Genomic DNA, 22,675 nt, shown 5'->3' on the forward strand with positions numbered 1-22,675 from the left:
GTTATATCTTCCTAGTGATTTGACCTTTTATCATTATATAATGTCCTACTTTGTTTTTGTGATAGTTTTTTGTTCAAATTGACAATAAATTTTAAGCATAATTAACTGTCATTAGCACAAATTCATGAACTGTATCTTCGTTTTTCTCATTTTTTGAAACTTATATTTGTAATCATAGTTATTTATATTTGATAAATAAAATTATTTATAAAGAATTCAAGTTATAAGTAAATGGAAATGTATCATTCAATTTTTGTTTTCTTGCTAGTGGAGGACATTAAGCAAAACTAAGATTTTTAATTCATAAATATGGTAATAAATTTGAACATGTATTTAAAGTATTGAAATAGTATAACTGAAGAATAAAAGAAACATTATAATAAATGCTTTATTATCATTAATGTTAAATTCTTTTGATTACTGATTTTAATTGAAGATTTTAGAAATATACTATAAAAAATAAAAATACATTATAAATATATTTGCATTATAAATCTATATTTAAAACTTGTAAATGTTGATAGAACTAATTGTCCTGTTGAATAATGGAACAGAGTTCCTCATCTAATTATTTAATTTTTATGATCCTTGTGAAATAACAGTTAACTATTTGAAATGTGCTATTCATGTTTGTATGTGTTTTACAGAAAGAAATTGTATTCTGTCATAGCTTACATTTCTAAATTCAAAAAGGCAAATATTCCAAGACCTTTATTATCTTGATCATTTTGACACATTTAAAAATCATCCAATTTTAACAAAGATGTCCTTACCAGGAAATGGTAAGTTCTACTGACAAGTTAAAACAAATGATCAATTATTATTTTTAATTATATTTGTTGCTGGGAAAAAGAAATTGTAGAAAAGTAGTCAGAGAAGAAGGATTATATCCTTTAATTTGTAATAAATTTATTTGTAAAGATGGGTGATGTGATGCCTAGCTGTGAAAATAAGTAACATGACAAGTAAATATTAAAGCCATGGAAGTGATCTAAAAATACCTGGATAATTATTGCAGATTATATAAATGTGGGTTTCTGGGGTAGGATTGGAGGTACCAGCCACTTTCCACTGGAAACAAAGCTTCAGTGACTTATATTCTATTGCCAGAAGAACTGGGGAATTTAAACATAGAAATAGAGTAATTGGATGATTTATTTCATAAGCATACATTTTTAAATGTTGCTGATGACTTTTCTTGAAAGTAAAGCCAGAAGGATTTTAAGATTCTTAACTGTAAATAGTAGAAATGATTATTATAATACTTTCCATGATAAAATTATTTGAAACTTACTCTTGTATATTCCCAATGAAAGGTGATTCTTATTTTTTATTGTGGCTAATTTAATGAAATAATATTTTATACAAAACACAATTTTCCTAACTTGGAAATTATAATTAATTAAATTAAGAACACATTTGAGTTTTGAGTGTTGTCATTTAGACTGTGGGCATTATCAGGGCACAATAATCCACTTGGTGAAAATTTAGTCTAGTTGAAGGCCAATTATTTTACTTCCTTGTAATTCACATGATATGTCCTTGCAAATAGAAGCAGCCGCTAGCCAAGTAACTAGGTAGAAACAAAGAGCCTTGGGTGGGTGATATTTCAAATTCAACAGTATAAAGCAAAGAAAAATAACACATTTTAACACATAAAAAATGCTGGAAAAAATGTTTACATGCATGATTCTAGTTTGGTAATTGCTTCTATTCTAAATTTTTTCATATCAATTCAACAATAAGCACCTTCCTATCATATAAATCACTATCACCTATAAGTAAGTAGGGTTGTAGTTTTAAACTTTTTGGTTTTATCAAGTAATATATGCTCATTAAAAAAATCACATGTTAAAGAATGTTTTATATTAAATATCAACAGAGTCAGATCACTTCTTCACTTCTAAGTCTACTCTCCAGACAAGTTCTTCACAATTGCTTATATTTTGGTTATTTCCCTTCTCAAACAATATATATTTTCTGAATTTATTAATATCAGATAACATTTATTATTCCCCCAATATCAAATATAAATATTTAACTCACTCAGGTCCTCTTCTCCAACTGTTTTAGTCAATTATGTTATTGTTTTGGTTTTTCTGTCAATTATCTTTAGTATAAACAATGTAATTAAACTCAATCATTTTTCTATAGTCCTTTAATTCAGTTTTCATACTTTATATGACAATTTTAATACCCTTGTTTCTCTACCCAATTTTCTTCACAATCTGCTTTGTGTAAGTTACATTTTTATCATAGCTCTTGGATTTTCATTCCATCCTTAAACATAGCATCTTCTTTCCGTGGCCTGAAGATCGACTCAGAATTGAAAGTAAATAAACAATATTTTCATCATTATGGTTGCAAACATATTGAGCAATAAAATACCAATTATCTTCCCATCTCTAGGAGTTCAAATCCAAATGCCCCGTGAGGGAGAATGTTAGGCTGAAAGAATTTCCTCAGTTGGTAAAAAACCATTTAAAATTATATTTGGAAAATAATTTCCACTGGAATTTTATTACCTTCTCTTTTGGGTTTTCTCTTTGTTTTTCTTTTATTATAACTTTCTTTTGCTTAATTTACATATTAGTTTATTTTCTTCCCTTAAGCTCATAATGAAAGATCTTCATAAACTATGAAGTTAGCAGATAACATTTCTGAGTCCTAAGCACTATAGTGTTGATTTTAAGCTTAGGAATTTCTTTAATCTCCTAAAAATGAAATATATACATATATATAGACAGTATGTGTTCCCCCAGCTGACTGGTAAATAGGACTGTCTTCTATTTAGGTCTGTACTCAAGTGGGGTATTATAGGATGAGAGGCTACACACAGTAATCTCTTTTTTTCACCTGATCATAGCAGTCTGCCTTGCTGTTGATAGCACAAGCACCAAACTGACAAAGGCTTTACTATGAATCAACATTCAGACTATTGATCTTATTTAGGATTTAAATGTTTTATTTAAATTTTTTAAAAAGTTTCATTTTGAAGTAATTGTAGGTCTATTAGCAGTAATAAGAAATACTGCAGAGGGGTCTCATGTACTCATTTCCCAGTTTCTCTCAATGGCGACATCTTAGATTATAGTACAATATCACAACCACAATATTAATTTTTATGTAAGATGTGTGACAAGTCAAGGCCCAGTTTTTTTTAACCTATCACATTGCTCTAGTACCATTGGTTTAAAAGGCTATCTTTTCTCCATTGAATTGTTCCTTTCACTTTTGTCAAAAATCATTTGGGCATATTTGTGAGTTTATTTCTGAATTTTCTGTTCTCTTCTATTGCCCTATGTGTCTATTCCTCCACTCACACCACACAGTCTTGATTACTAAAGATAGTATAAGGATGAATTGGGAGATTGGAATTGACATATATACACTATTGATACTACGTATAAAATGGATAACTAATGAGAACCTACTGTATAGCACAGGGAACTCTACTCAGTGCTCTGTGGTGACCTAAATGGGAAGGAAATCCAAAAAAGAGAGGATATATGTATACGTATAGCTGATTCACTTTGCTGTACAGTAGAAACTAACAAACTATTGTAAAGTGACTATACTCCAAAATAAATAAATAAATAAATAAAGCAGTAATAAAAAAAAGATAAAGAAAAAAAATAAGGCTTAAAATTGGGTAGACTGGTTTCTTCTACTATATTCTTCATTTTCCAAATTCTTTTTTTTCTTCTAGTTCCTTTGTTCTTTTCCATATATATTTTTAAATAATCTGGTCTATACAAAAATTCTTGCTGATGTCTTGATGAGAATAGTTTTAAAATTGTATATCAATTTTGGCATAATTGAAATCCTTACTGTTATGAGTTAAATTGACTCTCCCCAAAATTTATGTGTAGAAGTCTTAACACCCCAGACTTAACAATATGATAATGTGACTATATTTGGGATATGGTCTTTAAAGAGGTATTTAAATTAAAATGAGGTAATTAAGATGGGCTCTAATCTAACCTGATTTGCAATTAGGACAGACACACATAGAGGAAGACTCTGAAGGTACAGAGAAGAGATGGCCATTTAGGAGCAAAGAAGAGAAGCCTTAGGCAAAATAAAACCCTGCTGACATCTTGATCATGGACTTTAATAAGCCTCCAGGATTGTGAGAAAATATATTTATTTCATTTATGCTACCCAGCCTTTGATATTTTGTTATGATGGCCCTTGCAAAACTAACAGTTACCAAGCTGAAGCTTCCAATCTATAAACACTGAATGTCTTCCATTTATTTAGAACCTCTTTGATTTTTTTCATGAGCATTTTATAGTCTTTTGATGAAAAGTCTTGTAAATATTTGATTATTTGGATATATTTCTATATTTCATTTTTGAGTGATTATAAAAATCTCACTGCCCATAGTTAATTCCTAGCAAATAGGTTTACAATTAATATTTTATGTTTGTTTTATATCCTGTATCCGTGCTTAACTTATTAATTCTAAAAGGGTATTTTTTTGAGTATATGTGTATTCCTAGACTTCAGTTTGTATACAATCATATCATCTGTGAATAGAGACAAGTTTATTTCTTTCTTACCTACATATCTGTCTTTTAATTATTTTTCTTGCCTTACTGAACTTGCTAGAACACCTCATACTATGTTAAATGAGTGCGGTGAGAGTGAATATCCTTGCCTTGTTCCTGATCTTGAGGAGGGAAATAATTCAGTCTTTCATCATTAAGTATAATGTTAACTTTGGGATTTTTGGTTTTGGTTTTCTTTTTGTTTTTGATTTCCATAGATGCTGTTTATCAAGTGGAAGAAGTTATTCTCTATTCCTATTTTTCTGAGAGCTTTTTGTTCGTTTGTTGTTTTTACAACATGAATGGTTGTGAAATTTGTCAAACCCTTTTTCTGCATTGAATTATATGACCATGCAATTTTTTTTTCTTTAGGATTGGATCAATTACATTGATAATTCTTGAATATTGAACTGGCTTTACATGCTGAGAATGAATATCAATTGGTAATGGTGTATAATTATTTTTATATATTGCTAATTCTATTTATTAATATTTTGCTAAGGATTTCTACATTTATTTTATGATGGAAATTGGTGTGTAGTTTTCTTTTTGTGTATTGTCTTTTTCTTGTTTTGGTATTACTATAATAATACCATCATAGCAATAGAAATAAAAATCCAGTATTTTACTTCAAAAACTGTGATCCTCATGAACAAGATCTGTGATTTCTGTCATTAAAGATGTGGGGATAGGGAACTAACAAGCCATTATTTTTAAGTTTAACACTTGTAATTTATTCTCTGGAATCATATGATCATTTATCATATGTGATTGCCAATAGGTGAATTTTACAACTACAGTAAGGGGTGGTGGGGAAGTACAAAGAGATTCTTCTAATACCAGACACAAAACTGAATTTCTGTGTAATTTAGAACAAATTGATTTAACCTAATGGAATTGAAATTTCTATGCTGTAAAATGGGAATTATGATGCCAACTATTAACAGTATTGGGGAACTCAAATGAAATAACATAAATAACAGCTTGTAAGAACATAGATTTTTTAATAAGCTCGGTGAGAAATTAACTGTATCTCTATTCTCTATCATCTATAGAAATAGAAAAAAATAGAAAGATAGATGTGGGCTGGAGATAAACAGGATTTCCACTTCCAACATCCATCATGTCCTTAAAAGAGAATGTAGACTAGGCTTTGGTGGGTTTGACAGGAAAGTCAGAATCCAAGTTGCTCATAAATATTTCACAGGAAGGACATAGATGCTGCTTAAAGTTCTTTCTGAATGGTGTTAGGTGACTTGATTCTGAAAAAGCTTTGAGCTTAGAAAAAATGAGCTTTGCGTATTGACAAGAGTCCTCACATGGGAACAGAGTCACAATTAACAGACTCTGCAACCCAAAGGAGGCTGGCTGAATATTCCCACTACCTTTGCTCTGATCATGTGACCATCTCACGCTTCTGTCACTTTCATTAAATAAAAATTAATCTTAACATATTTGGGCAGGAGTGGGGGTGGGTTGGCATGGGTGTCTACTCTGTCAAGGATAAAAAATATCCTTTAGTTCTCATCACCTAATCAGTTGATTTCAGCTCCATTTTCTCCCTTTTCTTTCTTTATCACTGCCTAACCTTGTCCCCTAGGAGTTTCAGACCTTGTTATTCATAAATGGCATAACTTCGTGCACCCTTTTCCTTTTTACTCAAAAGTTTTCTCTAAAATCAAAGGATTACTTGGCTGATTATAAAATTCTTGCATCACGTATTCTTCCTCTCAGTATATTTTAGATACTGATCAAACTGTCTCCTTGCATGAATATTACTGTGAAGATGTCGAATCCATCTTGATATTTCACACTAGTAGGGGGCATGATTTTTTCCCCTCCTACTCCTAGGATTCTTTCTTTGTACCTGAATTTTAACATCCTTACCAGAATATGCTTTGATTTGGAATGGTAGGTATGAATGTTAGGTTTCATTATTTCTTGGAAATCTATGAGCCCCTTCAGTCTACACATTCAACTTGTTTTTATTTCAGAAAAAATGTTGAAAAAATTATACTTTAGACTCTTTCTATATTTTCATTTGCTTAGTTCTTCTTAAAAATATCAATAATGCATGTTAGATATACCTTTTTAAAGTCTAGCGTTCCTTCTGTGATCATGTTTACATTCCCCTTTCTCTCTCCCTGCTCCACCTCCCTCCCTCCCTCTCTTTCTTTCTCTCTGAGTCACCCTCATAACTACTTATAAACATCTAACTTTTTCCACCTATAACGGGCATTATTCTCTACACTGGCTTTTCATTTTTTGTCATATTGTGACATTTTGCAACTCAATTCTATATTCTTTGGACATCCTATAAAGTCTCTTTGGAATACTTTTTTCTCATTGTTCAAATTTCACTTATTACTTATAAAGATGATATTATCTATAAATTCTGTGAGAATAATGAGAAGCATTTCTTTCATTCCTTTGTTTTACTGTAACCATCTTTTTATCAGAAATGACCGTTTACTGATTTAAAGAAAAATGTTTTGCGCATAGAGCACATATCATTTCCTTTCTAAGTATGATCCATCTTTGAATTATTTTTGCTGCTTGCCAGAGATGTTGACAACTATGGTAACTGGGACTATCTGGGGCGTGGATTCAGAGGTGTTGACTCCAAACTCTTGCTCAACAAATTGCTTGGGTGACAGAAAAATCTTCTTTGGTATTCAGCGTACATTTGGCAGATGTGAAAACCATTCAGTATTTAAGGATGGGGAAATTTATAGCTGATCATGGGTGACTAGAGTGATAGAATGGCTAAAGGCATTAAGGGAAGAGGAGGGTTGTTCTTCATAGATCAAGAAACTGTCACTGCCTTAGACTACAGCTCATGTGACCATTTTTGCCCCAGAGCTGCTGACAGTATGAGGGGTAAGCTCTCTGTCTGTGTCTGCTACTGTTAGAAATGTATTTTGCTATTAAGCAAAAACCAGGAGCCCACTCTACCATTGCTGCTAAATTACTCTCAAAGTTGCTGACATTCACTGCTGCCTAAAATCACCTTTAAAAAAATGGCTTTATAAAATATAGGTTAAATATTATAAAATTCACCCATTTCATGAGCATTTAATTCAATAAATTTTTGTATATTGTAGAGCTGGTCTGCCTTTCTTTGCCTCCACTCCTGCATGCTCTTCTCCTAGAATGGAGGTTCCATGCCAAGAAGACCATGAGCAAGATGCCTTCTTTTGTCGTTATGGTCCTGCTACTGTCACAGCTCCTAGGTGCTGAAAGAAACTGAAATAGCAAAGTAATATTCTGTTTCTTCTTTCTTCCTTCTAAATTCCATCTAGTGCCTCCAATTGGCAGAAACCAAGAGAAATTCAGAAAGCTAGGTTGTCTGAAATATGTGGCTTGCATGTTTATCCCTCAAAAGTACAGAAGAAAGTGCAGAAAGGAAAGTGTAATATTGAGAGCCCATCATATTGAAAGCTAGAGTATCCAGAGCACCCCTCAACTTATAAAATCATGGATTGCCTCCTCTATTCCTGTCTTAGCCCATTCAGGCAGCTATAACAAATTACCGTAGACTGTGTGACTTATAAACAACAGAAACTTATTTCTCACCCTTCTGGAGGCTGGGAAATTCAAGATCAGGTGCCAGCAGGTTTGGTGTCATTCATTCATGAGGGATCTGCCCTTATGACCTGATCACCAACCAAAGGCCCCACCTCCAAATGACATCCCACTGTAAATTAAGTTTTAACATATGAATGGGGGCACTAACATTTAGTCTATGGCAATGCTTTTCCTTCTCTCCTCTATTCAGCTCTCAGTGAAGTAACTTTCAGGCTAGGAAAGAAAGTGTACAGATGGTTTTATTTATTTTTATTATTTATTTGTTTTTTATTTGCCAGGTATCTGCTTTTCTGTCGCAAATATCTGGGTCCCAACAGGATATATTCCACAGTACCCAGAGCCTTCCTATAACTCTTGATGTCTTAACTGTCATTTTGTAGAGGTTCTGCAGAATAAGATACTTAATTTGTTTTTGGAAATGTACAAATATCTTGGAGACTGAGGAAGTTTGTGAAAATAAATATCATGCACTCTTGTTTAGGTTAATATTTCACATTTTTTGGCTAGTATAATTCTATTTGTATATTGAAGGTTTTTTTTCTATTATATTAAATCTTGAATTTTCTACTATTCTTTTTTTTTTTTTAATGAAGTCCAAGGTCATTGTTGGTACAGCAATTCATCAGTGAGGACAAACAACCAATTTATTGTTGCTAAACAGATTAGCATGCCAATCCTTTAAAAAAAAAAAAGCCTTGTACAATAATAGTAGCCATGCGTTAGCCACTTTAATATAAAATGTGATCAAAAGTCAAAATACAAGAGTTCAAAAGGCATAGAAAAACCAAAAAGTTTCAATTTTATTACAAGTTTTAGATTCTGGAAATAGTTAAAAAAAAAAAACTTATATGCTAATTTCAGCCCTGGGCTAATTTTTTTACAACCAAACTAAGAATTACTACAAGGGAACATCAATGCAACAAACAAGTAAAATTTGCAAACCCAAGTCACAAACTTGCTAACAAAGTTAATAATCATGGTAATGGACAGCACCAAAGAGCAACTGATGCCTCAGTTAACTTTGAAAGAAACAATGCCTTCTCTAGGGCAGAGAAACATGCAAACAATTCTGCTTCAAGAAATTTGCATAGAAATAGAAAATGCTAGAGCCTTTACCACAAATGAAATTACAAAGCCTCAACATGTTAAATTCAACCCAAGGAGCACCAAATGTTAAACTGGAGCCAAGGTATGACTCAAAACATTTAATTTCCAGCTATGCAACTAGCAAGATCACAAGAATTTCAGGTGTGGAAAGGCACCCTAGGCAAGCTCTTGAAAGACATGAATTTGATACAACGTAACCTTAAATCAATGCAGACATTCCTGTAAAATTTAAATTTTAGAGGGCACCATAAGGCATCAGGATCTCTTCTCAAAGTCACTCTTGATATTGTCAGCAACAATCACATCTTTATGATCTCATTAATGACCTTTCACAGATCTCTAGCCTGTACACGTACAGCAGAACCCCCAATATCGTGGGAAACCATTTCAGTTTGGCCCTGCTTAACGTGTTTGTAGAATGACTTTTAAGCCCAGCCGTGGCCTAAATGGTGTGAAAGGGACTACTTCCTGGGCGTCTCAAGACTTCTCTTCAGCCTGAGCTGTCTCTCAGGCCCCTCTCTTCCACACCTGCCCCCGGGGTAAGACTCCAGAACTCTGGGATTCTGAGCCTGACCCCAGGCAACCTCACCGACACCCACCTTTGGAAGCTCCACTATTCCTCATCTCCAGCTCCCCCTGGTGGGGTTCAAAGTGACAGTTTGGTGCAAGGACTTGTAGAAACAATGCTTATTTACAAATTCGTATTTTGTAGACCTTTCCTTAATTGAACACCTGTGACTTTTACAGTCGCTCTCCAGACCCTTTCCAGAGGTGTAGTAGAATATGGGAAGCAAAAGGACATTTTATTTCTACAGGAAGAAAAAGGATTAACATACATAGTAATAACTGTGTCCATCAAGAGTAATTTGTAATCAGAAAATGAAGACAAATGCCCCAGAAGCCTGCGTTTTATCGACACTGCCACTTTCCAAAAAAAGAACCTCAGAAACAAGTCACTGGATCTGCTTTCAGTGAATCAGGAGTTCCCACATTTGTATTCCTCAATCTTTGAGAAAAGTACCAGATGAAACTGACCCACCCCTTTTTGTGTAAAATAGTAACTAACTGAACTCACATCTCCACGCCCTCATCCACCTGTTCAATGACAAACAGTAGTCAGTTCCCTTGAAGGAGACTTACACATTTTGGTATTTCTACCAAAAGAATTGAAATTTTCAAGCAGAAAAAAAGTTTAATTACAAGTAAGTGAGTGGCAGCCCAAGTGAAGCCCTTTTACTATGATTTCCAATTTTCTGTTCAATCCGCACTGCAGAGATACAAGGAAAGCCACCATTTTGTTTCCTAAATTTTATTTAAGAATTCATACAAAATACTCCAGATAACTGAGTTTCAATCCTCATCTTCCTCCTCTTCTTCATCTTGATTAATCTGGAAGTAACGTAATTCGTAACTTTCTTTGCTGTTAGCAACTACGCGTAACCAATCACGGAGATTATTCTTCTTCAAATATTTTTTGGTGAGATATTTCAAATACCTTTTGGAAAAAGGCACCTCGGAAGTTACAGTGATCTTGCTTTTGCTTCTTTCGATTGTTACAACACCTCCTCCGAGATTCCCAGCTTTTCCATTCACTTTGATTCTTTCCTGAAGAAACTGCTCAAAATTGGCCGCATCCATGATTCCATCTTCTACAGGATGGGTACAGTCAAGAGTAAACTTCAGGACCTGCTTCTTTTTTTTGCCCCCCTTCACCACAAGCTTTTTCACTGGCGCCATCGCCACAGCGGAGGCAGAAAAGCTCTACTATTCTTTTGTTCTTTTAAGCATTTGCCAGGGGTCGAAAAGATGAGATTGAAATAAAATGCTTTTATTCCACTGATTTTTAACAGAAAATTTGCATTCTCTGCTTCCAGCCTGTCTGAAACCAATTTCTAATTGTCTCTCAGGAGAAACAATACTGTTCTTTCACCCAGTACTTTTTGTTTGTTGTTGTTGTTCCAAAGTTCATATCATGGGTCTGTCACAGAAGCAAAATTATAAATTGCAAGTCATTAAGGTATGGTGAATGCCCATCTGTGTAAGAACCTGTCAAAGAAATGTTTACCCAGTTGGAATATCACTGGCCAATCTACTATCTACTACTGTATATAGTATGTGTATTAATATCCTAGTGCTGCTATAGCAAAATACTACAAGTATATGACTTAAAGCAACAGAAATTTATTTTCTCACAGTTCTGGTGGCTAGAAGTCTGGAATTGATGTGTCAGCAGTGCCAGGCTCCCTCTGGAGACTCTTGGGAAGAATCCTTCATTGCCTCTCCCTAACTTCTGATGATCATTGGCAAATACTTGGCGTGCCTTGACTCGAAGTTTCATCCCTCCAACCTCTGTCTCCACCATCATATGGCCCTTTACCCTGCATGTCTACCTCTCTGTGTCTCTTTCTCCTTATAAGGACACTAGTCATTGGACTTAGGGCCCACCTCAATCCAATATGACCTTACCTTAAGTTGGTTAAATCACAGAGACCCCGTTTCCAAATAAGGTCACATTCACAGGTGCCTGGGTTCAGGACTTCAATATATCTTTTGGGGGGACACAATTCAGCTCACAACAGTAGTAGATATTATTAGTAGCATGGAGCTGGAAGATCTGGTAGATTTTTAGACCAATGGCAGCCAACATATAGTATATTGATATTTATATCAAACTGACTAAAATTACCTAAAAATTTCCAAAAATGAATAAATCTTCAACTTTGAAACTACTCACCTGCTTATTCCATTTTCTATTCAAAATAAATATACAAAGTATGATGTGTGTGTGCACGTGCTATATGTATCTACATGGATTTATGTGTAGGACTTTTCAAAATCCTCATTTCTAATTTACAACTGTAAAACTGAATTCTGAAGCTTAGACTAGACAGAAATCAGGGCTTCACGTTGAGGTGGTAAAGTTACACATACATCAATTCTAATAACTAAATTATTCAACCAATTACTTTTTTTTCTTTTTTAAATTGAGATACTATTGACATATAACACTGTGTAATTTTAAGGTGTACAATGTGTTGATTTGATGCATTTATATATTGCAATATGATTATCACCATAGTGTTACCTAATACCTTTAATGTGTCATATAATTATCACTTCTTTCTTTGTGATGAGAACAATGAAGATCTAGTCTCTTGGTAAATTTGAAGTTCATAATACAGTATTGGTGACTGTAATTACTATGCTCTACATTAGAACTTCAGGATTTATTTATCTACTAGTTTTAAGTTTGTATCCTTAAACAACATCTCCCCAATCCCCCAACCTTCAGCCCCTGGTACTCACTATTCTACTCTCTGTTTTTACAAGTTTATCTTTGTTAGAATCCACAAATAAGTAATATCATACAGCATTTAATCTTCCTCTGTCTGACTTAGCTCATTTAGCATAATAAATCAGGGTCCATCCATGTTGTTGTAAATGGCAGAATTTCATTTTTTTCATGGCTGAATTATATATATATATATATTATAATATTAATTATAATATAATATAAATATATATATACATACATATATATTTTACATCTTATTTATTCATCCATTGATGGACACTTCAGTTTTTTCATATCTTGGTTATTCTGAGTAAAGTTGCAATAATGACAGAAGTGCTGATACTTCTTTGATACCTTATTTTGCTGGGAAAAGAATACTCTCTTCGACAAATGGTGTCTGGAAAACTGGATAACCACATGGAGAAAAATGAAATTGTACCTCTATCTTATACTCCTCATAAAAATTAACTCAAAATGGATTAAACACTTCAACATATGACCTGATACTATGAAACGTCTGGAAGAAAACATGTAGGGAAAGCTCCTTAACATTGATCTTGGCAATGATTTTTTGGATTTGACACCAAAAACACAAGCAACAAAAGCAGAAATCAACAAGTGGGACTATATCAAACTAAAAAGCTTCTTCACAGCTAAAGAAACAATCAACAAAATGAAAAGGCTACCTACAGAATGGGAGAAAATTTTTGCAAACCATATACAGAGTAAAGGGTTAATGTCCAAAATATATAAGGAACTCATACAACTCAATACAAAATAATCCAACTAAAAAATGGGTAGAAGAACTAAGTAGACATTTTCCTAAGAAGACACTCAAGTGGCCAACAGGTACATGAAAAGATGCTCAACATTCAATCTGGAAAAATTCTTGAGTGTACAAATCCTTCACCTCCTTGATCAAACTTATTACCAAGTATTTTATTCTTTTTAATGCAATTGTAAATGAGATAATTTTCTTAATTTCTCTTTCTGATAGGTATTATTAGTGTATAGAAACACAACTGACCTTTGTATATTTATTTTGTATCTTGCAACTTTACTGAAACTGTTTATTAGTTATGACAATCTTTTGGTGAAGTCTATTATAAATATTATATCATATCATCTGCAAGCAGAGACAATTTAAATTATTATTTTCTGATTTGAATGCTTTTTATTTCTTTTTCTTGACTAATTGCTCTGACTAGGACTGCCAGTACTGTGTTAAATAATAGTGAGAACAGGCATTCTTGTCATGTTCCTGATCTTAGAGCAATAGCTTTCAGCTTTTCATCACTGATTATGATGTTAGCTGTGGGCTTGTTATATAGGGCCTTTATTATGTTGAGATAAATTTCTTCTATATCCACTTTGTTAAGAGTTTTTTATTAGGAAAAGATGTTGAATTTGTCAAATGCTTTTTCTGCATCTATTAAGATAATCACAGGATTTTATCCTTTATTTTGTAATGTGGTGAATCACATTGATTAATTTGCAAGTGTTGACCCATCCTTGCATCCCAGAAGCAAAGCCCACTTGATCATGGTGTATGATCCTTTTAATATACTGTTGAATTTGATTTACTAATATTTTATTGGGTAATTTTGCATTTATGTTCATCACATATATTGACCTGTAATTTAATTTTTTTGTATATCCTTGTCTGGCTTTTGTATCAGGTAATGATGGCCTTGTAAGATGAATTTCAAAGTGTTCTTTCCTCATCTATGTTTTGGAGAAGTTTGAGAGGGAATGGTATGACTTCTTATAATATTTGGTAGAATTCACCAGTGAAACCATCTGGTCTTATAACCAAAGATAGGAAATCTGAGAGGAATGAAATATTATGATAAAACATCATAGCCTAATTGAAGTTGGGGGACAAAGTCTTGGTTGCTGTGACAGTAAATTACTCTTAGTTTGAGTAAGAGCTTCTCACATACCACTATGTTCTATTTAAACATGACTAGGATTTCGGGTGATCCTATGACCAGAGCTACTCATCATCAACTGGGCATAATCATATCATTAAGCCATAAAGTCAAGGGGGCACAGCAGAAGTTGACTATATAATGAAAATGATACATTCAGGATTAGGCCAAACAGTTTGAATTTGACTTCCTATCTTCTAACTGTATTTTTTTTTCTTTTCTGTCATTATCCAAGATAATTTTCTTTCTCATGAGTAGTCCTAAATGGTTTCTTTACAAATCTATCATGGTAGTTTTGATATTAATTTGGGGGATGGAAATAGCAATAATAATAAATGTATGTAGGGCATTCCAGTGACTTCTGGAGAGACATGTTCTCCTGATTTGAAAGGCAACAGGAAAAGGAGAGAGGACACAGCCTCTGAATGTTTTTATGTTTTTGCAGAAATGCTGTTACCATAGAAATTCAATGCAGAGTCATGTTAAGGGGTTAAAATATACAAGCAACCCATCTTAAACATACTACATAAGGAAAAATCTGAATTTTGTTATATCTAGTGTAACACATTTAAATTAACATTACTATCAAACACTCAGTAATTTGGCATTGTAAATCTCTTAAACACAAAATTATCATAAACTTCAAACAAATAAGTCTCTCACAGCTTAAAAACAAACAAACAAAAAATGGGGCCTCAGGTTAGGATTCAATGTGACTTTTTTCAATTTTGAAAAACTTATGAGTTTAATAGGAGTTAAGAAGAGGAAGGACAGGGGAGAGATTGCTAAAGGATTTCTTCCTGGGGTGATGCAAATATTCCAAAATGAGATAGTGGTGATGCTTGCAGAACTCTGTGAATACACCAAACAATGAACACTTAACCACTAATGCTAAACATTGCACACTTTAAAGTGGTAAAATGTATGGTAAGTAAACTATATTTCCATAAAGCTGTTATTTTGAGAAAAAACAGCTTATGATAGGCAGTCTCTTCCTGGGTGCTGGCATTGTATATAACGATCATATATTACCTAGTTCCTGAAATGTGACCACTTTTCTCTCTAATCAAACTCAGGAGTATATTTTTTCTCTTTGAGTAAAATTAAAACAAAATTTTTAAAAGTAAATGATTCAAAACACAATTTAATTTATACCAGGACATGAATTTTATTAATTTGTAATTAATTTTAAAAACTGTTTGTTATAAAGCAGAAACTAACACACCATTGTAAAGCAATTATACCCCAATAAAGATGTTAAAAAAAAAAAACTGATTAAGACTGTAACTCTTAAATTTTTACCTATATTTACTTATTCTGTTTCCTTATCCATAAAATGGGGGCATTTATCATATTATAAAAAAAAGTAAAGCAATTAGAACTTTTCCTAGTGCCTAGAAGGTGCTTTGTAAATATTTATTATTATTAATAAGCAATGCACAGGCCATATTCACTTCTCCAATAGAATATTTTTATACTTTACCAAATAAATTTCTTATTTTCCAGTAAGTATTATTTTTTCCTCAATTTTTTTCACAAGCTGTCCACTCGAGAACACAAGAATTTTAAACACCAATCTTCAGCTCAATTAGTTTATAAAGTAGGTGTGAAGTCACAAAACTTCAAGATATTGTTTATTTTTTCAGAAGTCAAGGTCTTTTCGGGAATTAGGAGGTTCCCATCACATATGAAAATAAAGTAACATTGTTAAAAGAATACCATTCAACTGGCATAAACATTGAAACATTCTTCAGTTTTATAATTTAGTGAATTCTAAGCTCCTATTTACCATTTCCACACCTAAAATCATGATATTAATCCAATTCCTCATGCTCAGTTCAGTAATGATTATGCATTCTCATTATGAAATTTGGAACTTACCCAGTTGTACCTGTGAGTGGATGGATGCAGCAACCCCAGCCAGACAGAGGGGTGATTACCACGGTCTCAGTCCCTTTAGAAATTTAAGTTTGGGCCACAACAGGGCCAGATTCATGGGCATTTGACCTGGGCAGTCCCACAGGTCAAATGAAGAGCCCCATACTTAAAAGAACCTCATGCTTGGTCTATTGCTCTGCTGTCACTGTTTTGAAATTCTTAGTAATTTTTGAACAAGGAGTCCTACATTTCATTTTGCACTGAACACAGAAAATTATATAGCTAATCCTGGATCATAAAGTCATGTAAGCTACCAAATCCTGTGGTAATAATTAAGGGTAGGAGGAAATTAGTATAGGTGTTTGAGGAGGGAGAGGATGAGTATTAATGGTACCCTGAACCTACCTGCAGCAATGGTGTCTGTACCTCTTCCCACTAACCTCTCATAAGTTTCTCCTCAGAAACACGGACAAGGACTACGGAGGAGGGACTTGCCTGGTGGCACAGTGGTTAAGAATCCGCCAGCCAATGCAGGGTACACGGGTTTGAGCCCTGGTCCGGAAAGATCCCACATGCCGCGGAGCAACTAAGCCCGTGTGCCACAACTACTGAGCCTGCACTCTAGAGCCCGTGAGCGACAGCTACTGAGCCCTCATGCCTCAACTACTGAAGCCCGCGTGCCTAGAATCTGTGCTCCACAACAAGAGAAGCCACTGCAATGAGAAGCCCGCTCATCACAATGAAGACCAGCCCCCACTCGCCGCATCTAGAGAAAGCCTGCACACAGCAACAAAGACTGGACACGGCCAAAAATTTTTAAAAAAATTAAATAAAAAAATGATTCTGGTTCAAAAGAAAAATGCATATACAAAGCTTAAAAAAAATGATGAAGGAGCTGTTTTCCAAACCTCATGCACAGAGAAGAGAATCTGTATGAAGCAAGGGATGGATGGGAGGTGTCTTGCTTACATCTCTATTCAAGGAAGACTTCTGCAGGAAGGATAGCTGGTTGACAGCCTCCAGCTGCCCCAAGATTGGCCAATGTGTTCTTGCCAGACTGCTTCCCCAGTGACTAAGCACTATGATGTACTAGAATCACTATATTCCTGCCCACCCCTAGATTCCTAGAATCCCTGTAATGGTAGACTTTGCTTAGGGAGTCTGATTACTAGTCAGTTAGCTAGCATCCTCTCTCTCTCTCTCTTTCAAATATATATATAATCGCAATTGGGATCATGGGTAAATATTTGTTTCTTTCACCCTGCTTTGCTTATGTGTATTTTTTTTTTCTGCAAATACATGTGCTACTTCAAGGACTTATAATATTGTTGGAAATCATCAAGAATAACACATTTTGTGATCTGTTTGAAAGGAATAAATGATTTCACCCACCTACATTTACTGACTACTCATGAAATGCAAAGCTTCACCTTACTTTACCCTATCATCAGAAAAATGATTCCAGTTTTGGTACAAAAGGATACTTCCAAGTATCCTTTCTGCAAGATTGTAGAAAAGCAATCTCATGTATATTACATGATAGCTTTTACATGAATTACTGCTGCTGCAAATCAGTGGGCAATGTATGTGGACAAATACTCAATGTTTTAATGTTTTTTTAAGTATAGGTTGCACTTTTGCATTTCATGGTGCCTTTTAGAATTAACTATATCTTTTTTATTTTTTCTTTAATGTCACGAACTATGTTTTGAAATATTCAAACACATGAGAAAAAGGCTTATTGAAGTAAATATTCTGCAATTAGTATTTCTCATGCCACTTATACCATGATTACATGAAATGTAAAATCACTGCTTTTGAGTATTAGGAAAAAAATAGAAGGAATCATAATTATAGGCAAGTTTTATTAGGAAATGTTTAGGTTAACTCTGAAATTCAAGTATAAATAAGATTTTTTTAAATCTCAGTTTATAGTTATCACAAGTATGTGTGATAAGTTAAGTTTTGCTAACCAGTAAATTGGGGTGGTCCTTGAATCTTCCTTTGGCAGTTCCTCCCCTTCATTTCAAATCAATCAGAAAGTCTTACAGACTCTACGTCCTAAACCTTTCTTGAAGCCCTCTCCTCCACCCTATTTCTGCTGGTATTGGGCTCATGCTCATTTTTTCTTCATTTGAGTGCCCACATTCTGGCCTCCCTTCTGACTCTCCACATTGTTGCCAGTGTGATTGTTCTGAAATGGAAATATGGTCATTCCTCTGCAATTCACATCTGTCATTGAGTTCCCAGAGCCTAGCTTGAAGTCAAATACTTGTTGGCAATATATTTGAGAACTTTTTTGATCTTACTCCTGCTTGCTTCTCAGACTCATCCCTGTCTTCCTACAAAACCTCTCTGCTCTGGCTCTGAACTCCCTGTCATCATTCAAAAGTTCCATGAGTTTTCACAGCCCTGCAAGCTGCATCTTCCATTGCCACTGCCTGGAGTATATTCCCCTCAGCCCAATCCTGAAAAATGTAACTCATTTCTCTTTTTTCACCTATATTTTTTCTTAAGTTCATGATTAACATTGCCATTTAAAAAACCTCAATGCAAAAAATTTAATTTGCACACCATAAAATAATTTAATATTTCTGTATAAAGTATTCTTTTATTTCCCATTTCAGAATAACTAAACCATAATATCACATGACAGTTTTTCTCAGCTGATTTCACTGATTTTCCCCCAGCAGATAAACAACTTACCTTGAGTTAAACACTTCCTCCTCTGCCCTTTGCTGCATGCTGAATAAAGCTCTAATAAACATCTTCAGGGATTGCATGTGGCAAACATTCTAACATGTCCAGGAAATTCTTAAAGCCAGAGACTCTCTTTGTTCGTTTCCATTCCCTAAATATCTTGGATACTTGCTACATGGCAAGTACTCATGTAATATTTGTTTAGAGAATGAAAGATAGCAAATAATTGAGAACAAAACTTGACTTTTTAGTGTTATTTTGAAATTTTTTATCAAAATGACACAACATAACTATTCAGTTATACATTTATCCTTGGTCATGTTCTTGCTTAAATCGTGTAACTATTAACATACAGTTCACTCCAACAGCATTTTTATGTTCCTACGGATTAGGTATTTTGTTGTTTGCTTGGGAAACTCAGATAAATACAACACTGACTCTTTATTCAATGTTTTCTTATTATAAGTGAGTGATGAAATAATAGTTGGTACTATTCACTGTACTCTGTGCCACCTACTATTTAATCACCTAATAAGATACTTCGAGGTGAAATTTAATCATCAGCAGTCTTATTTTGTATATGTGTGTAAATAATTTAAATGCATTCAAAATATGCATTGTGTTGTGGCAATATAGGTAAATTTATGTATAAAAATCATTGGATATAATGGTTATTCAATTAATATTTTGGATTGATTGAATATATCACTAATATGAATGAGTAATTCATACTACTATAATCCTTTTATTTCAGTTGAGCTCTCTATATTTTCTTCTTTTTTGAAGAGAATGGCACTTCAGTATAATCACAAAGAGTGAATAGATGGGACTGCATAGTCTCAATCAACCTGCTTTTTACATGCAAAAAATTGAAAAACACATAATTATAAATTTCCTATATTTCACAGTAAACATTATTGTTCAAACCTTAGAGTTACAACAATATAAAATGTTAGTAAAATCAATGTTTTGTTGAAATTATAGTAATTCATGCAAGATTTGTTAGAAACTGACACTAGTGAAAACTCTGAAGTAGTGTAGTTTTTTGGCATTTATTTTTCAAACTTCCAATTGGAAACTCAATCACAAAGGCCCATCCACAGAGCCACACACTATCTACCCTGATTGCATCTCATGATCCTTACTTCCCTGCCTCCACTCAAACACTGAGTTCTTAGTAGTAATTTTTCAGGGTTTTGATCTCTGATCTGTGCCTTATAATTTGATGAAAGTAATTTTTGAAAGGTTAATATGTCAGGACATTTTTTGCAAATGTCCTAAACAGGTTCTCTTGTATTACTATGATTATTAGTTTCATAATGTTGCCATAACAAATTGCCACAAATTCAGAGACTTAACACAGGCATTATCTCACAGTGCCTTCACAGTCTGAAGTCTAGCTTCCTTGGGTCTCAGAAGGCTAAAATCAACGTGTCTACATGGCTGTGTTCCTTTCTTGATGCTTTAAGGCAGAATCCACATCCTGGTTTGTGTGAGTGATTGGTAGGATTCACTTCTTTGTGGTTGTAGGGCTAAGGTCCCTGTTTTCTTGCTGGTATTACCAGTTGGCTAGACATCAGGGATCTTTCTCAGCTTCTAGAGGCTGCTAGCCTTCCTTGGCTCCTGGCCCCATTCCTCCATCTTCAAACCAACAAGAGTGGGTCAAGTCCCTTAAGCTTCATCTCTTTGACTGATGATTCTGTCTTCCTCTTTAGCTTTTAAGGGCTCATATGATTACATTAGGTCCACTCAGGTAATCCAGGATAACCTTCCTAATATAAAGCAATTGATTAGTAACCTTAATTCCATGTGAAAGACTCTTCTCAGCAGTACCCGTATCAGTGCTTTACTGAACAGCTAGGAAACAAAAAATCTTGGGGAGATATTTTTACAATTCTGTCAACCACTTCATGTAATGATTTTTTTTTTCTTCTGGAAAGCATATTGAATAAGTTAACTAAGTAAATATTGAGCACTTTTTAGCACTTTATCCTATGATGGTTTCCTTTTTCAAAGAAAGAATACAAACAAGGAAGAAAAACATAAAAGAACATTCTTCATTCTAAGTCTCTCTCTCTCTCTCATTCTCTCTCAACCTCCTCTTCTCTCTTAGTTGTTTTGTTGCTGTTATAAGTTTTTCTTAAACATGCAGCTTCTGACCAATGCCATTGAAGGCCCAGGTACATTCTATCTTCCTGCTTTGCCATTTTTAGCATGTGGATTCCATTCTCCCATTCATAGTATGGTTGATAATCTTCTAACAACCTGCCATTATTCCAAGCATAAATAAGAAGAAAGGGTGGAAAAAACATAAAGTGCCTAAGGGCAAAAGCATAACTGCCTGCCTATGGAGCCTCACCATTCTTCAAAACATTCCCAAAAGCTCAACTCAGTGACTTGTTTCCATCTAATTGTTGGAACCATGCTACATTGCTTTCCTTAGATGAAAGAAGACTAGGAAAACAGTGGGGCTGAATAGATTGGGTTGATGAACACCATTGTATCTGACACACTATCATCAGACAGAAGATAGCATGGTTTATATTTGAATATTTCTTGTCTAACATTGAACAGAGAAAATAAGGAAATTTGTGCTCATCTGACTGAACTGTGTCTTGGTGTCCTGAAATTAATTTTATGTGGATTGAAGAAATCAATAATCACTAAATTTCAGAATGGAATTTCAATTTTCATTTAGTAAATCCTAAACCATATGTAACATTTGTTTAAATTGTTAATCTTTCTCAAAAAATATTGAAGTTTTTAATGTTAACTTTATGGGATTAAGCCAAAGATATCAAGAGTGTTAGAAATTCCATGCCTTATATATTGTGAAGTGTGGAATGGTATGAATATATGATCTTTTGTCTTATCACAAATTATAATAAATAAGCTTTCAACTTGACTATCTGTTAAGTTCTGTAGCTTTTCTAAAATTAGGATTCAGTTAAATTTGAGCTAATATATTCTAATCCATGTAAAATTTACATATCTGGTTTTGTGACTTTTTGTGACTATCCTTCAAATCAGCATTTCTATAGCAGAGCCTATCTACCAGAAACAACAAAATTTAAGGCATGTTATTTTGTACTTTCAGTGATCTTAATCCTTGCACTTAAAAAAACTCCATATCAATATATGTTAATGGGAAGACTTTGTAATGTAACAAAAAAATCAACAATGTTTTTTTACTTCACTGTTCTCTTGTCTGGGTGGCATAGTGTAGATGATGGGTAATAAAAAAAAATGAGATTCAAAGCAATTATTTTCCAAACTGCTGGCATTGAAAAAATTGTAGTCATTTGGAAACATTTAGGGCTCTGAACCAAATGAACTTAGTATTATATAAAATGCAAGAATCAAAATACATAACAGTAATCCCTGAATTTCAAGGGCAAATCACTTAGCTATAATAATTTTAAGTCCTTGAGCATTTATTATAAAGCATACTGACAATGTGAATATACACCTGGCTATATATCTCCCAATAACACATTGATTTTCAGCTATTTCAATAATGGTATAGATCTCAGCATAGGACTGTTCTATGATAGAAGCAATCATTCTAAGTAAGGTATGCATTTAAGGTTATGTCAAGTTGTGAGAAACTTACTAAGTACTTC

General features: G+C 33.7%; 1 protein-coding gene across 1 annotated transcript; it reads right to left on the reverse strand.

Annotated features, from left to right (window-relative positions):
- Positions 1 to 10,541: 10,541 nt before the first annotated feature.
- LOC125960364 (60S ribosomal protein L22) lies at positions 10,542 to 11,001 on the reverse strand. The gene has a single exon (XM_049693835.1). It carries the CDS (start codon positions 10,983 to 10,985, stop codon positions 10,599 to 10,601), a length of 387 nt encoding a protein of 128 aa, XP_049549792.1. The 5' UTR covers positions 10,986 to 11,001; the 3' UTR covers positions 10,542 to 10,598.
- Positions 11,002 to 22,675: the final 11,674 nt, after the last annotated feature.

This window comes from Orcinus orca, chromosome 11 (genome assembly GCF_937001465.1).
Source record: "Orcinus orca chromosome 11, mOrcOrc1.1, whole genome shotgun sequence".
NCBI lineage: Eukaryota > Metazoa > Chordata > Mammalia > Artiodactyla > Delphinidae > Orcinus > Orcinus orca.